This window comes from Cajanus cajan, chromosome 9, assembly GCF_000230855.2.
Source record: "Cajanus cajan strain Asha chromosome 9, NIPB_CcT2T_4, whole genome shotgun sequence".
Taxonomy (NCBI): Eukaryota; Viridiplantae; Streptophyta; class Magnoliopsida; order Fabales; family Fabaceae; genus Cajanus; species Cajanus cajan.
In genome coordinates this window covers 16,894,738-16,914,907 of record NC_138525.1, presented here as the reverse complement: position 1 = coordinate 16,914,907, position 20,170 = coordinate 16,894,738, and the positions used below count along the sequence as shown (strand labels likewise).

Sequence of the window (20,170 nt, the reverse complement as noted above, 5' to 3'; positions counted from 1 at the left end):
CCTGCAGTTCTCAACATAGCTCTTGTCCTTTCTAGAAGAGTTCGATTCATCCGCTCTGCTACCCCATTCTGCTGAAGTGTATGAGCAACTGTAAATTGCCTCTTGATACCCTCTTGCTTGCAGAATGCCAGAAAATCACCATCTATATATTCTCCTCCATTATCTGTCCTCAAGCACTTAATCCTTTTTCCAGTATCAAGTTCTACTTGTGCTTTAAATTCCTTGAATACTGGGAACACATCTGACTTCTTTTTGATTGGGTACACCCACAATCTCCGGGAATAATCATCAATGAATGATACAAAATATTTTGCTCCTCCCATGGAAATTTCTGGTGATTCCCAGACATCAGAATGAATCAAGTCTAGAATGTGTTTGCTCCTTGTAGTTACTTTGGCAAATTGTAATCTATGTTGCTTGCTTGTCACACAGTCCTCACAAAATGGTAAGGTTACCATTTTAAGCCCTGACAAGAGATTACGTTCCGCAAGAATTTTCAGGCCTCGCTCTGACATATGTCCTAGTCTACGATGCCACATCATCGTTGCCTCTTCTTGACTTATTGCTGCAACTGATGCATCTGCTTCTTGCAACGTTTCTCCCAAAAGCAAGTATAGATTTGATGTGATCTTCTCAGCTTTCATCACCACCAAATTGCCTTTAACTACCTTCAAGATTCCACCTTCAACGTGGATCTTGCACTTGAGATCATCTAGTTGCCCAATGGACAATAGATTCTTTTTCAAGCCCTTCACATGTCATACCCCTTGAATTGTACGAACAGTACCATCATACATTTTTAATTTGATAGTACCAACTCCATCAATTTCCAAAGCATGATCATTTCCCATAAATACGGATCCTCCTGAGATTGATTCATAAGTGCAAAACCAATCTCTATTTGGAGTCATGTGCCAGGTTGCACCTGAATCCAATATCCAACATTCATGGAGTTGTTTTTTGCCTCTGGAACTTATTGCTTCACTGTACAAGATTTCTCCATCTTCTTGGGTACTAGCAACACAACCTTGAGAGGTTGACGCTTCAGAATTCTTCCCTCCTCCACTCTTCTTGTGCCAACAATCTTTCTTCATGTGCCCTCTCATGCCACAATTATAGCATTTGAGGTTCTTCCTTCCTCGAGATTTTGATCTACCATGATTTTGACTCCCACTGGAGCCACGTTCCATTGATCTTCCTCTCATCATCGTCAAAGCTTCTGCTTGCTTTGAACTTTCCAGTCTGTCTTCCTTATTCTTTCGCCTGGACTCTTCTTCAAGAATAGCTCCGGCAACATCCTCAAAGGATAGACGACCAACAACATTATTGTTTGTTATGTTGATGATGAGTTGATCATATGAATCTGGTAAACTCTGAAGTAGAAGCTCCGCACGTTCATTTTCCACTATGTTGAAATCAGCTGTTGAAAGCTGAGCAAATAGCGTATTCAGATTGTTGATGTGGTCCGTCACTGCTGTGGACTCACTCATTCGAAGAGTGTAGAGTTTCCTCTTTAAGAATATTCTGGTGTGAAGTGACTTGACCTCGTATAATTTTACGAGAGTGTCCCAAATCTCCTTTGCAGTTGTCTTCTCTGCTATGCTCGACAAAACTGAATCAGCCATTGCTAAGTGCAAATTGGCAACAGCATTGTCATCCATTTCTCTCCACTTTTCATCAGTAATATCTGATGGTCTGCCTTCAATTGCTTTAAGACAGTTGTCTTTTCTCAAAATTGCTCTTATCTTCAACTTCCACAAAGAGAAATTATTCCCTTTGAACTTCTCTATCTCATATTTTGCTGCCATAATTTCTCTCTATCAAACCGACTTAAGTAACTTCCACTAGAATAGTACCGCCTACTGGAACAATGATAAAATCCAGTAATAAGAATAATTATTTTCTGATGTGACTGATCAGACAATACTGCAGCCACAGAGCATACTAAGAATTTTCTCCGGCACTATACCAATGTACACTACAGCGGAATAATAAACAACCTAGTGGCTCTGATACCACTGTTAGGACCAGAGTAGGCTTAATAGTTACTCACAGCTAAAATAAGAGATGAGTAAAAAAGAGACAAGGGAGAAAATAACCACAGTAAAAATATTATTTACTGAAAGGGAGGAAATTACAACACTTCTCTCTCTATAACTTACTCCTTTGAATTAGGAGACTACTACTACCGAGAACAGATCTCAAGGTGTATAAGAGAGGAAGAGAGAAGAGAAGAAGATTTGGGATGAAAATTATGATTTTCAACTTCCCTATTTATAGGAAAGTCCCAATGGCATTTTCGTAATTTCTCCTAAACTTTTAATATTATTTTATTATGTGGGACCCGCTTTTTAATTAAAAAACCACCGAAAGTTTTTCCTTTCGGTGCAGCTGTACCCAACAAGATCTGGTCGAGTGGCTGTGAGGTACATAAGGCTTCCAACTACCTGTTTAAACATGGTGGCATTTACTCCATCTCCTGCCTCATCTTTTGATAATCGTGTTCCGAGAATAATAGGATTCTTCACGGAGTTGCTGTTCCCCATGCCGAATATTTCAAGGACTTCTCGAGCATATCTTCTTTGGCAGATAAATATTCTAGCTTCATTTTGTATAACTTTAATTCCCAGAAAGTATTTCATTCTTCCCAAGTTAGACATGTCAAATTCTTTCATCGTTGAGCTCTTGAATTTATCACACATACTTTTATTGCCTCTAGTAAAGATGAGATCATCTACATAAAGGCTAACAATAAGTGTGCTACCTCCTTTTTTCTTGGTAAACAATGTATACTCGCTGGAGCATTTTTCAAATCCTTCACGCGTGAAATATGCTTCTATCTTGTTGTACCATGCCCTTGGTGCCTGTTTAAGGCCATACAATTCCTTTTTTAGTCTATAAACCTTGTCTTTTTTTCCTTTTTGATAAACCCTTCTGACTGTTCAATGAAAACTTCTTCTTTAAGCTCTCCATGAAGGAATGCACACTTCACATCAAGTTGGAATATTTCCTGTTCATGTTGAGTTGCGAGTGCAATAATTAGACGAACCATATCAAGTCTAGCCACTGGTGCAAAAACTTCCGTGTAGTCTATTCCATATCGTTGTGCATATCTTTTTGCCACCAATCTTGCTTTGTGCTTTTCTACTTTTCCACTTTCGTTGGTTTTGAAAACCCACTTAACTCCAATTGGCTTGACTCCTTTCGGTAGATCTGTTAGCTCCCATGTGTTGCTCTTCTCTATAGCTTCCATCTTAACTTTCATTGCTTCTTGCCATTTTGTACTTCTGTGTGCTTCTTCGAAGGAGAGTGGGTCATTTTTGCTTTCAACCATTAGCATCATGGGATTTTCTACATCCAAGCCAGCCCCTGTCATATAATCTGACATCCATATTAGTTCTCTTCTAGTTCTTGTGACCCTCCCTTGAACTGGACTTTCTTGATCAGTGTTGGTTTCCTCACTTGTGGGTGATCTGATTCCACTTGAGTTGTTGCCACCACCTTCTTGCGCAGCTTCTTCTTCATGCTCAACATCTTCTTCTTCAAGATTATTTGTTTCCTCTTCACATACTAAGACATCAGCTTTTCTTTCTTCATCAGTTCTACCCCAGTCCCAACTTCTCTCTTCTTCAAACACCACATCTCTGCTTACAATGATTTTCTTGGAAACAAGATCAAATAATCTGTAAGCTTTTGATTCATCACTGATTCTTAAGAAAACACACATCTTACTCTTATCTTCAAGTTTGGTTCTTCTTTGTTCTGGTATATGAACATGAGCCACACACCTGAAGACTCGAAAATATGTCACCATAGGCCTCCCATTGCTCCATGCTTCTTCGAGAGTTGTATTTTCTAATGTTGAAGTTGGACTTCGATTCTGTACATGCACACACCATTTCACAGATTCTGGCCAAAACACCTTCGAAACTTGCCTGTCGTTTAATAAAGCCCTCACACTATTCATGATCATCCTATTTTTTCTCTCAGTGACTCCGTTTTGCATAGGAGTATAAGCTGCTGTTAATTGCCTTCTAATTCCTTGAGTTTTGCAGAATTCTTCAAACTCATGTGATGTGAATTCACCCCCCCGATCTGTTCGCAAGCAAGCAATGTGTTCACCGACTTCTTTTTCAACATTGATTTGTAGTTCTTGAAGTGTTGGAATGCTTCAGATTTCTCATGTAAGAAATAAACCCAAGCTTTACGTGAGAAGTCATCTATAAAGCTTAAGATATATCTTTTGTTGTTGTTTGAGGAAGGTTTGAGAGGGCCACATATGTCAGCGTGCACGAGTTGTAATTTCTTTGAGGCTTTCCACGTGCCCTCTTTTGGGATTGGTTTTCTGTGTTGTTTTCCAATCAGGCAGGTGATGCAAGTCTTCTTTGGAAACTTCAGATTTGGTAAGCCTGTTACCAATTGCTTTTGTGAAAGTATGTTGAGTCCCTTGTGATTAAGGTGCCCAAACCGCCAGTGCCACAAATGAACTTCCTTGTCTGTCTCTAGCTCTGTTTGAAGACACATGGTTTCCTTTGGTGCTGCAGTGGCTAATACATAAAACATCTTATTTCTACTCATATTAGTTTGCATGATTAAACCCCTTTAAAAGTGAAATACTTTACATGTTCCATTCTGAATCAAAATTGTTAATCCTTTTTCTTGAAGTTGTTCTAAGCTAAGCAGATTATTCTTAAGCTCGGGAACAAAGTAGACATCTGAAATTACTTGAGTAACACCATTAACTTGCATTCTTACACTTCCTTTTACTACCACATCCATCGTCATGTCATTTCCTAATTTTACGATTTGGCAAAGACCTTCTTCTAATTCAAAAAACCAACCTTTGTTTCCTGTCATGTGGTTGTTGCATCCTGAATCCAAGAACCAGACCTCCTTTTTCTTAGCTTGGTGCAGCTCCATGTGTGACATCAACAAAAGTTCCTCTTCTGAATCCATCTCTGCATAGTTTTCCTTTTTCTCCTATTCTAGACATTCATATTGAAAATGTCCAAGCTTATGACACTTGAAGCATTCAATAATTGCTTTGTTCAGGGTCCTTCTTCCACGTCCTCTTCCTCTTCCACCTCTAAAAGAGGCTCTTCCTCCTCATCCTTGTCCAGAACTGTCATCATGAGCAACCTTTAACACATGTTCCTCCACTGGATGTTCCTGCATCCTTTGTTCATGAACAAGAAGACTTCCATGGAGTTCATCAAGAGTTAGGATGCTTAAATCATTGGACTCCTCTATCGAACATACAACATAATTGAATTTAGATGTCAATGATCTAAGTATCTTACTAACCACTATATTTTCACCATTTGATTTCATCCTGTTCACCACACTAAGGGTTCTACCAAGAAAGGTATATCCACCTTCTCTCCTTCTTTCATAGCAAGCAGCTCAAACTCTCTTCTTAGAGCTTGAAGTTGTGCCCTTTTTACCTTTGTGGAACCTTGGTACTTCTGCTGCATTAACACCCAGATTGCTTTCGAAGTCCCTATGTCAAAAATTGTTTCCAGAATTTGTCTATCAATAGCGTGGAATAAGAAATTCTTAACCTTTAAATCCTTGAGCTTGGCTTCCTCCACACTCTTTCTCTGTGCGTCACTCGTCGACGTTGTCCCAGTTGCCAGCAACGGTATCCCTTCGTCTACAAGACCCCATAACTCTTTGCTTCTTAGAAAATTTTCCATCATCATTGACCAATGATCATAATGGCCGTCAAATTTTGGAATAGTTGGTTGCACGAACTTTTTTGACATTTTGTTTGTAGACTTACACACTTTTCACTCACTATCAGGCCCCTTGCGAAGCTCTGATACCAGATGTAGAAACAGAGATGCAATAACACGAACAATGGAGAGAATTGATAATACTTGTTTATTGAAAATGAGCATTTACTTTTTATAACCTTTTACATGTACATAAGTAAAACTAAATGCAAAACAGAAACGACAAATTTCATGGCACGTACATGAGAATTCAAAATAACTATCCCTGAAGTATCGGGCTTATTACGAACGTGAAAACAAATAAACAACTACTTTGACTAACAATATATTGGCATGCATATGCATTGTTAAGGTGACACGCATATCATTGATAATTAGATTTTATAGACATAATATATATTGGGATGCATGTGTATTGTTAATATCTTTAATTTTTTAGAGTTATATTAGTATTTTAATTGTCATGTTAATTAATTAGTAGAGTTTTTCTAATTTTAAGTATTTTTAATGTTTTTTCGTTAGTTTTGAGATGTAGGGAGAGAGGAGCTAATATTAAAGGAGTTGGATATTTAGAGCATTTGTTCAAAGCAAGAAAAAGCACGCTATGAGCAACTTTGTGTTTGCTCAAAGAAGGTCATCTTGGTGCTATAAGTGAGTCACTTCAAAAGACAACACTGGAATTGAAGAAAAAGTTTGCTTAAGCGAGCTACGTGAACTCCCTAAGCAATCTAAATCAAATGTAGACTCTAGAGGATTATGTTGGCCCACTCAAACTAGTCAATTTGACACTTTGAGCGAGCCAATCTCGTTGTTCAAAGAGAGCCTACGTAGAAAAAATCATTTAAAACTGGCTCAGGAACAAAAGAGAGGGACTCTCTTTCTCAAAACACTCAATTTCTTATAACTTCAAGATGCATAAATGGTTACAAGCAAGGCTATTTATAGCCATCATACATCCTTCAGAAATGAAAGCTGTAAAAGAATGGGAATACAGGCTGGACGGTAATGGGAACAGGCTGGAATGGTAATGGGAACAGGCTGGAATGGTAGGTGGTGGTTGGCTTTGCACATGAAATGGTCGGTGTTTGTGGGCTGTTCACATGCATGGATTTTTAGAGGGAGACTCTGGGTCATACTCCCCGGGTTGGAAAGAACTCGTCCTCGAGTTTAGATCCGGTGGTTTGGCTTCTTTTGTGTTGCTATCAAGCTCACTTGGTGGTAAGGGAGTTAGCTTGACCGTTACTCTATCCTTGACGAAGGAGTAGGTGTTGGAATAACCATCATATAATGCATGACGATCATATTGCCAGGGTCTTCCAAGGAGAAGGTGACAAGCATCCATAGGTACAACGTCACACCATATCTGGTCCTTGTATTTTTGGCCAATGGAAAAGGTCACAAGGCAACGTTTGTCAACCTTTACTTCACTACCTTTACTGAACCAATGCAACTTGTAAGGATGTGGATGTGCCTGGGTAGGAAGTTCCAATTTCTCCACCATGTAGTTAGAAACTACATTTCCACAACTTCCATTGTCTATAATAACATTACAAACTTTTCCTGCAGAAGTGCAACGAGTGTAAAAAATGTTGTGTCTTAACCAAGGTTCTTCTTTTACTGATGTTGTATGCAAGCTTCGCCTAATTACCAAAGATTCACCATGGTCAGGAACAGTGAGTTCTTCATCATACATTGGCTCGCATTCTTCTGCCGTTTGTTCTGGACCCTCTTCTTGTTCTGATAATTCATAAGCTTCTCCTTTGATAATGGTAATGGTTCTCCTGTTTGGGCAATTGGAGGCTATATGACCAAAACCTTGGCACTTGAAACATTTGCTGGCCTTGGTTTTGTTTTCGATGGTGATGGGTTTGGATGGAGGCTTACTTGATGAGCTGGGTTGATCTGTGGATGTCTCGTGAGGATAAGGAGAATTTTCAGTGGAAGAAAAGCCTTTATAAGAAGACTTCTGGGGTAACTGTTTCTCTACTCGCATGGCTAGACGGATAACATCGTCCAATGACCAATATTGTTGGAGCTGGACTGGATGAGCAATTTCACTATTTAATCCACCAAGGTAACGAGCGATTGTTTGTTCCTCCTTTTCATGAATATCACATTTCATCATCAACTTCTCAAATTCTCTAGTATATTCTTCTACAGATAAATTCTTTTGACGAAGATTCTGTAGCTGAATAAAATTATCTTGATAATACTGAGAAGGCAAGAACTTCCGAGTTAGTTCTCGTTTCATTTTTTCCCATGTCTTGATCTTGCTTTTTCCTTCACGTTCACGCTTCTTCTTATGATTTTCCCACCATATGGAAGCATGCTTCTTTAGTTTCACAGCAATAATCTTAACCTTCTTTTCTTCTCGAACCTCCTTATATTCAAAGATTCGCTCTACAGTTTGAAGCCAATCAACGAACTCATCTGGGTGAAGATTTCCTTCAAAATCTGGAATATCTACTCTGATGTCGTCATTTCTGAATGGCCGTCTTTGTGGATGACGACTTTTAAATGATGATGAATCACTACTAGAGTCGTCAGCATCTGACTGTAGGTGTCGTGCTTCCAACAAGACTTGTTGTGCATTCACAGTTTCTTGTAATTGTTGGATTTGTCTCCTCATTTCTTCCATTTGAATGTCACGTAGAGTTGGTTCATTTTGTCTTCGTGGAGGCATGGTAAAGGTGTTTAAGAAATTTGGAATTTGGGAAATTTGAGAGGATAAGGGTAAAATAGTAATTTGATAGATAGGAAAAAATGGTAATTATACAAGAGATTAGGGACACAAGTGAAATTTGGAGAGATTAGGGGCTAATTTGCAATTTTGAAACCTTCAGGGGTCAAATTCGAATAGTTGAAAAGTTTAAGGGTTGAAAATGAAATTTACCAATAGTGTAGGGGTATTTATGAAATTTCTGAAACTTTGGACAGCGTGGCAGTTGACTGGTCAACGTAACGCGTGGTGATTTCTGGTTAGCTGGCGGAATGACGTGGCTTGGTGAGGTGGCTGTGGAGTCAAAGATAGACTTTGACCAATGACGTGGCTCCCTTGACACGTGGCGTGAAGAGAGTGGCTGAAGGTGACAGGTGTCCGTGACGTGGCACGCTGACGTGGTCGTCTTCAACCTCTGATTTTCCGGCGACTGCCTACAACTCCGGCACGGTGGTTCTACAACTCCGGCAGTGGCGGCGAATTTTCCGGCGACACCCGTGGTGGCTCCGGTGACCGCGAAACTTCGGTTTCCAAGGTTTTCGTACCTTGCGGACGTGATGGCGGTGTCAGTTTTGCGAAAAAATGACCGCAAAGTGGAGTTTCTGGAAGAACAACTCTCTTGCTTACCAAAAACACTCAACTTTTCGTTGATTTTCTCACTCAAACTCAACTCCGAGATCTAGGAACCTTGCTCTGATGCCAAACTGGCTCAGGAACAAAAGAGAGGGACTCTCTTTCTCAAAACACTCAATTTCTTATAACTTCAAGATGCATAAATGGTTACAAGCAAGGCTATTTATAGCCATCATACATCCTTCAGAAATGAAAGCTGTAAAAGAATGGGAATACAGGCTGGACGGTAATGGGAACAGGCTGGAATGGTAATGGGAACAGGCTGGAATGGTAGGTGGTGGTTGGCTTTGCACATGAAATGGTCGGTGTTTGTGGGCTGTTCACATGCATGGCTTTTTAGAGGGAGACTCTGGGTCAAAAACATTATAAAATTAAGGATTGAGAGAATAGGGAGATACTTCATTTTTTAATATTACTCAACGAGATTAGAGAGAGTGAAAGTGATATTCTTATAATTACGCATCCCTTAATTACCTTCGTTTGTATTTATAAGTGAATTCCTTAGTCATGAGTTATTAAGTTCTTCATTTTTGGAAATTGATGTAACTACCTACTTTTTCTGCTTTTATTCAATTCATTTTTTTAATTAATTGTTCTTCTTTTTCTCTTAATGATGTTTTAGCTTAGCCACCGTCAACATGATCCCATAGAATAATTTAGGTTGGGAAAACCTTTTGAAACTACAATCTGAAAAATAATACTTATAATACTTATTACTAAAAATGAGATAAGTCTTATTAGTCAATTTTTAGACATTTAACCTCAATATGAGTTACTTAACAAATTTTACCAAGAAATTCTATTTTTTTAAAGAACCCATAATCTTTTTCTTAAAAGATTAGAGTTAAAATACTTTTATTGGCTATTGAATTATCTTAATAATTTGTTGGCATATCTTAAACAAATTAATTCCTGCCAATTGAAAAAATCATGTGAGCCTAAAGTGTAATGAGTGCCGCGATAGGTGTTGTCAGCATCTGGACCTGTAGGACTTGTAAGTTGTTATATCTGCTACACTATATTGTTTTCCTTGTTAACAACCTCACATATTATAACACATTCCTCATTCCACTTAACACTGATGTTTTTCTCTGCATATCCAGAGCGAGTAAGAATGTAAGATGGCCTATGCTTCAAGCGCAAATATATAAAGTAAAATGATTATGTTTTGTAAAAGTAAATCATATATGTATCTCTTGGATCAAATGTTTTTTTCTTCTTCTTTTTTTACTGCAAATCAATATATGAAGAAGTAATTAAGATGATTACATTTTGAATAATAGTAGAAACAATAATTGGGGCATGTGCATTACTAAGCTGAGACTTAGTACAATCTAGTATAACAACATTATTTTACATTAATATTGCTACATCTCTTAAACAAATTCAAACCAATTGAAAAATTCCTTTGAGCCAGAAGGGTTATTTGTGTCAAGATTGGCATTGTCATTGGGAACATCTGGAACAGTAGGAATTGGAATACCTGTTACACTGAGGTCTTCATCAAGTTTTTCATTTTTAGCAACCTCATCAATAACATGCTCCTCATTATCCAAAAATACTGGAGTTTTTGTGTCCATGTCTTGAGGAAGTAATAAGATGGCTTGTGCTTCAAGGACTCCATCTCTCTGTCCATTCAAGTATGTTGCAATCATCAGATCGTGAAACTCCTCCGACTTCTGGAAACTTTCAATTCTAGCATGATATAGGCTCCCTAATTCTTCAGCTCTTCCTTTCAAAATAGCACTCACCTTCTCATACTTGCTCTCACACTTGCAGCCATTGTCCATGAGAATCCCTGTGGCACTAGTACAATCCACCTTCTTTGAAACAAACTCGTCAGATTGAGTGTTGAATTTCTGAATCGGTTCATCATATTGGTTTTTGCAAGAGCTGGTCGTGCCACTATCTTTATTCGAAACAGCACCTTCATTTTCATGTTTTACAAACTTGTTACCCAATGCTTCCTGTCCCTCTAACTTGAAAGGGAATTTACTCTCGGCCTCAGATTTCGAACTTTGTTGATTCATTGTGGTGGATGTTTGCAAGGGAGGGTCAAGAGAGCCTAGAGAAGGAGGTATCTCTTTATTCCAATCCAACTTTATAAACCTAGGTATTGTTACAAAAGATGTTTTCAATTTTCTACTATTCAAGGTATTTAGTGTTGCCCATATGTCCAAATTAGGAAAGCTCAACTTTGCTTCAAGGAGTCCATTCATAACTCCTTCAATGTATATCTTCTTTTTAATTGAGAGATGTGACTTCCATCCACCTTCCGGTTCTGAGAGTGACCATACAGCCCTATGACCGTATATCTTGGCGTTCAATGCAGCACTTCTGGTTTTATTAATATCCAAAGAAGGAAAGTTACTCCGTGCTTGAACAAGTGCATCTGTAATTCCTTCATAGAATATTTCCCTCAGTATTTTTTCCTGTTGAGGATCGTTGCCTTGTTCCTCCTCTCTTCCCTGATGCCCAGAGGTTGAAGCTTCTCCCACGTCCATTGATTCCTCCCATTTATCTTCTAGCACTCCCATCAATGTGAGATCCTTATGGGGCAAATTACCAGGCGCCTCATCTTCTATAGTAATTACTTTGAAAATGCCCATCCTACGTAACACGACACTTAGAATCTTTATGATGTCCAAATCAGGAAAGCTCCGCATTGCTTCAACGAGTCCACCAAGAATTCCATCTATGTATGTCCTTGTTTCAACCGTGCGTAGCACCCGTACCAGATCCTCTCCCAGCAACAATATGCTCCAAAATGCCATGTTTTTTATGGCAACACTTCTGGTTTCAGTAATATCTAGATAAGGAAAGGTATTCTGAGCTTCATAAAGTCCATCCGTAACTCCATCATAGTATACGTACCTTGTTAATGCTTCTTGCCCAAGATCCACACTCACTTCTTTGATCAACCGTATCAATGGTCGACCAAAATTGTCATGGAGATCATTTACGCCTATCATACGTAACATGGGAACTAGTGTTGCCAACATGTCAAAATCAGGAAAGTTCAGCTTTGCTTCCGAGAGTCCACTAATGATTCCTCCAATGTATAACTTTACAACATCGGGTAGTTCTTCGAAAAGCCATCGAACCCTGCTACCTTTCCTTAAGGCAACACTTCTAGTTTTGATAAGATTTAGAGAAGGAAATTTAGCCTTTGCTTCAAGAAGCCCATCTCTTATTCCATCAGAGAATATTTTCCTCATTTTTTCTTTCTGCTGCGGAACATTGTCAATTTCCTCCTGAATTTCAGGGCCTAGAGCATAGTAAGTCTTCAAGAAAGTTGTCAAGAGGGAATGCTTATCTTCTAAATCTGAGTCTCCAGAATTTAACTCATCCTTAGCCTGCTTACTTACCTCTTTCAACAATCCAATTTTGGAATACACTAACTCCATATTTTCATCTGTCAAATCCTTTTTATTCTCGCAGTAGTGCATGTATTCAAGTATGGTCGCTTCAAGCACTTCATCTATGCAAAAATTCTCTATCAACTTTCTTCGTTCCTCCTTAGGATCTTCTTTTGTAGGAACCAGTGTTGGTGACATGTCTAAATACTTGGGATGAGGACATATGAATTGGACATGTTCCATGTTGGCTCCTTCTTCATACACATGAACTCCCCATCGACTTAGAATCAACGGGGGCGGGGCTTCATATGAAACCTGCACCACATTCCACTCATGCTCGAGAAATGTATCAAGGCCAAGCCATTCCTCGTCACTGAATAAAAGTCGTAGATCACAAATTAAGACATGATCTGCACCAATTCTGAACTTGTAGCCTCTGCGAGAAACACATCGACCGTTGATAACTAGTTGGAGCTGAAGAATTTGATGGCGACCTTGTCTCCCCCATCCTGTCACATCCTGGAAAACCAACGCTAGAGCAAAAGTTGGGAACTTGCAACGAACCCAGAAACGAAGATTCTCTCCGTTGCCAATGAAGTCAAACCATTCTGCAATCTCGGTTTGGGGCATCACTATTTCCAATTCACGCATCCCTTTTGCTGCCTATCATATTGCATAAATTAACAAAGTATAATTAAAATAGCACACCTTGTCCATAAAGGTTCAAGGGTAAAATTAGGATTAATTTCAGCAGAATTAATGTCTGTTATTTATGAATAGTTGCTTGCCTTTATCATGTGTATGGGGGTAATAACCTAACATTGTTTAAGCTTACCTACAATAAGACATAAATTAAAGAATAAGGCTGGGAACAAACTTTTCATATACTCCCTTCCCTTCTGTTCGGAATATAAGAAAGGGAAAAAAATCATTTTATTTGTCTCAAATTTTAATTAATTTCACTTCATGAATTTAATGTTGTCATCTTCAAAAAATACCTTCTTTCATTTAATTAAAATTTTATTTCTAATATATTTTATTTAGATATCAAGTTTTAAGGAAAGATAATTTAGAATATATAATAAGTTATTTTTTAGATAAAATTTTAAAAAAAATTAAATGATGTAAACTAACCTTTTTAATTAACTTGAATATTTTTTTTATTTATAATCAGGATCGGAGTAGTACTTGTAAGTTATGAAAAAATAGCACATCTTAATAGTATAAATCAGTTTTATGCTTGACATTTAATTTCAAACTAGCATATGTTTATCGATTTTTACAATAACTATATTATAAGTCATTTTATTTATTGATTTACAATATAAAAGTTGCGTCGAAAATACTTTGTCATTAAACTCTTTAATTTTTAAATACAGTATTTATTTTGTATGAATTTCATCAAATAATAGCAATTTTGTTGAAAAAAAAATGTATTGGTATACTGTAGAGAATGAAAGTAATCAAATATATGGACTCATGCAACCTACTTTTATTGAATTCAAAGAGGCTATTATATAGTCTTTACAACCCTTAATGGAATGCATAAAAATTGCTCACGTATAATTACTTGATTAAACTAAAATGAAAAATTGAAAAGTAACGGTACCTAAAAACAAGGAATTATTTACAACAAATAAAAAATCTGATTCCTAATTTCTAGCAACCAACTATAGCAGTAGAGTCCAACAGCAAAGACTTTTTCATATACATATCTTCAACATTTCTTTTAATAAACAAACAAATAAAAAAAGATTAATTAATGAATCATTTTACAAAAGTAAATTATATTATAAGGGACTCATTTCTCAATTTTATGTGTCTATTGTCACTTTTTTATTTAATTTTGTAGAATTTCCGAAAATTATTAGTATGGGAAACAAATAAAAAATGAGGGTTCATAAATCATTTGAAAAGGAGGAGTTATACTATAAACGTAGTAATAAATATTCCTCTTACTTGTTAGCCTAATTTATTTTTTCTTTGGAGAAATATTAGTGGAAATTAATCTCGCTTAACTCCGGGCAGGGAAAGAGATAGGAGAGAGTAAAATATATAGGTATAATAACATAATAAGTAATATAACGTGATAGAAAAATGAAAATAATAGATGTTGATGATTAGCTAGTTTAGGACCATTACATGTCTATAGATTTCAATCAATCTTTATAATATGTATTTAAGTTTTTCAATTTAAAAAAAAATATTATCACTTGATTATATTTCATGTGGGGATGAGATGTCTACAGATTTCAATCAATCTCTATAATATGTATTTAAGTTTTCAATTTAAAAAAAAATATTATCACTTGCTTATATTTCATTTGGGGATGAGTGAGGTCATGATATTCACAAATCATCTAATAATTTCTCATTAACAAAGGTAAATGAAAGAAATATGGTTTTCAACACATTCTCTTCCTTAGCTCTTCGTTTTCTATCCTAAAAGAAGTTTAAATAAATAGTGTGAAAATATTATTCTCCTAAAAATAAAGGTATAAGATTTAACAATAAAGTGATAATACCTGAAACCATAACATGTCTGATGTCTCCTTAGCTAGAGAGGTATGCCTTGCATCTACTTTTTGAATAAATGGCAATTCTGAAATTTCCTCAAGATTCATGCAATGATTAACTTTGAGAGTTCTCAAGTTAGGACATTCAGGAATCTTTTGAAGCATCTCGCAAAAGCTCACATCAAGACTTGTTAAGTGAACACATTCCTTAATGCATGTAGGGAGTGAGACAAATTTGTTTTTTGAAGCAAATAACTCTTCTAATTTTGGAAAACAATTGAGAATCGTGAGAAGATCTCCATCTGACAAATTGGCATTTTCAAAATGTAGTGTTTGTAAAATTGGACAAACATTAATTGTAGAAAGGCTCTGAACGAAACTTCTGAAGGATTCTAAGAGTTGACGACATCCTCCAATTTTAAAGGCAACATTATTTGGCAACATGAATAAGCTACTTGGTAGATATTTAAGTTTCCTACTATTTGATATCTCTATACTGACAAGCCCAATGAGTTTGTCAATGGATTCTGGCAGAACCTTAATAGCAGTATTTGTCATATAAATCTTCAATGACTTATTCATTTCTTCCTTTATCTCCGGGAAGTGTTCAAGCTTTCCACATAAATTAAGATTGAGAACTTCAAGAGATGGTAGAAACATCTTTTGTGGGAAATTTTTGAGTTGGGTACATTCTGAAGCGCTTAAATGAGCAAGCCTTTTAAGATATCCAACAGAATCATGAATTGTTATTAGGTGTTTACAATGATCAAGTCTCAGTTCCCTTAAATTCTGAACTTCAGACACATCAGGCATTTTGATGATAGATTGGTTATATGAGAAATTTATGTTAGTCAGATACGAAAATTTCTACAAAAAAACAAAAGAACGAAAGGTTAGTAAAATGATTAATTTTATAATGTTAATAAAAATGGAATATTTTTTAAATGAAAAAAATATTTATTTTGATCTTTTATCCTTTAAAAAATCAATTTGGTCCTTTTGAAATATTTTTAATATTGGGATACAAGTTTATATTTTTTTTTTACTAATTCAATGAAATTTGTTTTATTAAATTCACTTACACAAAAATTATGAAACCTAATTGATTTTTTAAACCAAAAATGGTTATAAACATAATGAAATTGATATAAAAAAAATTCCCTAATCAACAAAAAAATACAATATTAAAATTTTTAATTTTTCAATTCCTAGTTGGACTTATTTTTTATAATTTTCATTATGTTTATAATTTTTTTTTTTAAACACAAGTTGAGCTTAATAGTTTTTTTGTGGGCGGTAAATCCAATGAGACAAATTTCTCATCTTGAGTCGATCTAAAAAGGTTCAAAATTATATTATAAAAGTGAAAATGATCATCATTTCAAAAAGACCAAATTTTGTTTTAAATACAAATTAATGATTAAAATAAATATTTTGAAAGATAAATGATCAAAATAAATCTTAAAAATAAGATAAATAATCAAAAAGTATAATTTAGGAAAAAAGTGTAAAGAAGCAGAAAACATGTTGTAAAATTGTACCTTAAATGGTTCTTCCAATGTTAGATGGCTTCTGGGCAAATTGAAAACGATGATTTTTTTCGGATGAAACTTTGATGGAAAACTCCTCGAAGGATATTCTTCCCAATCAAGCACCCTCAAATGATTTGACAAATGATTAGGCTCATGTGAAAATAATGTGTTTCGAACAATGAGAATTCTGAGTGATTCCATTTTCTTAAAGGCATTACCATCCCAATTTACTACTTCTTTTTGAGGGGGATCAAGCATTATCCCTTGAATGTTATCACTTCCCTTTAAAACAAACACAAACAAGTAATGTCAATTGCATAATATCATTAATATAGTAGAACATAATGTGTAATTTCAAAAACAAAAAATGAATAATTCTTACATAATCATCTGTTAATATTTCAATAACATCTTCATAATACCACAGTCTGCTACGTTCTCCAAGTTTTGTTGTCTCTTGCCTAATAATCTCTCTACCCATGTCTTGTATTAAATCATGCATCTTCAAGTAGCCATTCTCAATAGTTAGAAGAGATTTATTAACAAGTACATTAATGTTTGATGCACCAAATTCCTCAATTATCTTTTTAACATATTCTGAACTCTCCCCTTTGAAGAAGCAAGCTATGTCTAGGAAAACCTGTTTGGCATTTTCACCCAATCTATCATAGCTTATTTTGAGCACATCTAGAATCTTTTCACTTGAAGGGGTCTTTTCATATTCTTGTAACGCACATTCCCAAGCATCTAAACTTTCTTCATAAAGGGTAGCCAAATCCGAGCCTATTACTTTTAAAGCCAATGGAAGACGCTTGGAAAAACCAACTGCACGCAAAGACACATTACCAAATCCTGTTTTAGGGTGGCTTTGTTTGAAGGCGTTCCAGCAAAAGAGCTCAAGAGAATGTTGTTCATCAAGCTCTTTCATTTCATATATCTTTTCAACTTTATGAGTAATTAACACATCTTTATATCGTGTTGTGATAATGATCCTGCTTCCAAAACCAAACCAATCACATCCTCCTGCCAACTTTTCTAATTTGTCTTTGTCATCAACATCATCAAGAACAAGAAGAACTTTCTTTAGATGAAGCCTGCGTTTTATTTCATACATTCCTTTACTTGTACTGCCAAACTCAGTTTCTAACTCCTCTAACATCTCTGATAAAAGTGTCTTCTGAAGATCTTCCAAGCCATTGGGTTTGTTTGATTTCTCTCTAACATCGGCAATAAAACTTGCAGCATCGAAGTCTCGCACAATATTGTTATACAAAGCTTTGGCAAGTTCTGTTTTCCCTATTCCCCCAAGTCCGTAAATGCCCAACATGTGTTTAGTTTCATCACCAGGCTTCATGTCTAAAAGTGACTTTAGCTCTTCTATGCGAGGCTCTAGTCCAATGGGGCTCTGACCAGTACGTAACGGTTTAGGAGCTATATTTTTATAGACTTTATCAACAATCTCTTCAATCAAATTGATTTCATACTTGCGACTTCTGCAGGAACACAACACATTATTTGTTTGATGGAAGGATTTATTTCATTATAGTAAGAAATGAAATAACCCGTAATAGTACAAAAAAAATAAATTATCACATGTGATGAAGACATTGAAATTTGTCTCGTTTGAAAAAAACGTGAAATTTTATTTGAAAAACACATTTAGGGAGAATTTCACCTTATAAATCAGCTTTGTACATAGTTAAGTTTTATAATTCATTTTGTTATGATAGTATCTAAGTTAGCACAATTGATACTATACTTCTCTTAAAAACAAATATCCTACTAAAGAAAATGACCAAAAAATCATTTCTATTGCATCACTTTCTATTGAGTCAACTATCAGATTATTTGTAAATATTTAATTCTATAAATTTTACATTTAATATATATGTTAAATCCTCAACATGAGAGGATGTGAGAAATAATAACGTGTATAAGTGAAGAGCAACTTTTCAATTTTATAAAACTAATTTATAAGGTGATAATTTCTCTTCAACTATATACACTATTATAATTTTGTCTCTCGTCAATATAACATATTTCACATTCTATAAAGAAAGTGGATTATAGAATTTAAGTCAATCTCACAAAATCGATTTGTATAATAAGAATTATTTCTCACTTATATACATTATTATTATGACCTTATTTTTATACGTTGTGAGATCTCTAATACATATTACTCACACAATTAGTTAACTAAAAAAATTATCTCAATCGTCTCAAATCCTCATTTTTTTTATCTTTATTTGTGGGCATCTTAATTGTCCATCCTTCAAATTTATTATATTTTATTTTTTACTTCTAGATTGAATTTGAACAATTTTTTAAAGAAGAAATCTTCCAAATTAAAAAAAATTATAATTCATATTATTTATTACAAATTTATAATATAATTTATATATTTGAAGATATTCTAATTATATATATATATATATATATATATTACAACAATAATATAATAATTACATTTATCGTATATTTTTCAATAAGTTTTAATAAACAAAGAAAGTATTTAAGAGTTTGACAGAGAATGTTATTAACATTTTATACGTTTTTTAACACTTCATATGTATTTAAAAATATTAATACATGAGGAATACTTGATTATAAAAGTTAATTAATTAGAAGCATATACAGAAATGAATTAAACGAACTCTTTTTCTTTGATATGATTGACAATAATTCAAGAATATTTGGACTATAGTTACATATATTTTTTTAAGAGAAAATAACATTAAAATCTTACACCTTTAATTTTTTTTTTTTTGAAAAAAAAAAGCGGTAAATAAAGATAAGACATATATCATTTTGCTAAAGAAATATGAAAGGAATTGTTGGTACATACCCAGTGGTGAAATGCTCGCCTGGAAAGTTACTTGCTTCAGTCAAAGCTGACCTCCAATTCTTCACTCTTTGGGAGTCTTTGCCAAACTTGTTTTCATGTGCAATCATGTCCTCACCGTAACGGTTTCTCTGGTTCCTTATATCGGAGGGATCTACATGGTAAAATATTGGAAACACACGTTTCTTGTCCCCCTTCTTGGACCGTTCTAGGATCTCGACAAGTTTATCGAGGCACCATGTGGAAGATGCATAGTTCTCAGAAAACACAACGATGAAAACCCTTGATTCTTCAAAGGCCTTGGAGAGAGAAGATGAAACACTTTCCTCCTTCTCTAGATTCTTATCGAAAGTGATTATCCCCTTTCGAGACAACGCTTTACTAAGATGCCCTATAAATTTCTCCCTTGTATCTTCGTCTCTAAAGCTCAAGAAAACATCATACGGAAAATCAAGGGTTTCTTCCTCATGTTGTGCCATGGGAAAAATTAACAACCACACTAAGTGAAGGATACTAGGTAGCTGCTACAAGGAGAGAAGGGGATAGTGAATTACTACCTACGTCAAATTTAGTGTCTTGTGCTAGCTTAAATATAATGTCTTACGCGGATAAAATTTATCATGTATCATTGACCAAGCAGCATATGAAGTTTCTTGGAAGGTCCTCTGTGATTTATTTTTTACTACCTATCAAAAATTTCTTTTGCATTGAGAACATAAACACGATGACCGAATGTCGTAATACATGCAAGTGGGTTTGTCATCGTCTACCTAATACATAGTTTACTCATTTCGATTATATACACAGTTCTTTTTAATAATATTGTCCACC

At 35.3% G+C, this 20,170-nt stretch overlaps 1 protein-coding gene across 1 annotated transcript; it reads right to left on the bottom strand.

Moving 5' to 3' along the window:
* Nucleotides 1-10,283: 10,283 nt before the first annotated feature.
* Nucleotides 10,284-19,914, bottom strand: LOC109789614 (uncharacterized). Its single transcript, XM_029269476.2, has 5 exons — nt 19,343-19,914; nt 16,877-17,987; nt 16,504-16,776; nt 14,972-15,829; nt 10,284-13,109 (listed from the first exon to the last, which is right to left on the bottom strand). The coding sequence occupies exons 1-5, from the start codon at nt 19,816-19,818 to the stop codon at nt 10,464-10,466; spliced, it is 5,364 nt and encodes a 1,787-aa protein (XP_029125309.2). The 5' UTR covers nt 19,819-19,914; the 3' UTR covers nt 10,284-10,463.
* Nucleotides 19,915-20,170: the final 256 nt, after the last annotated feature.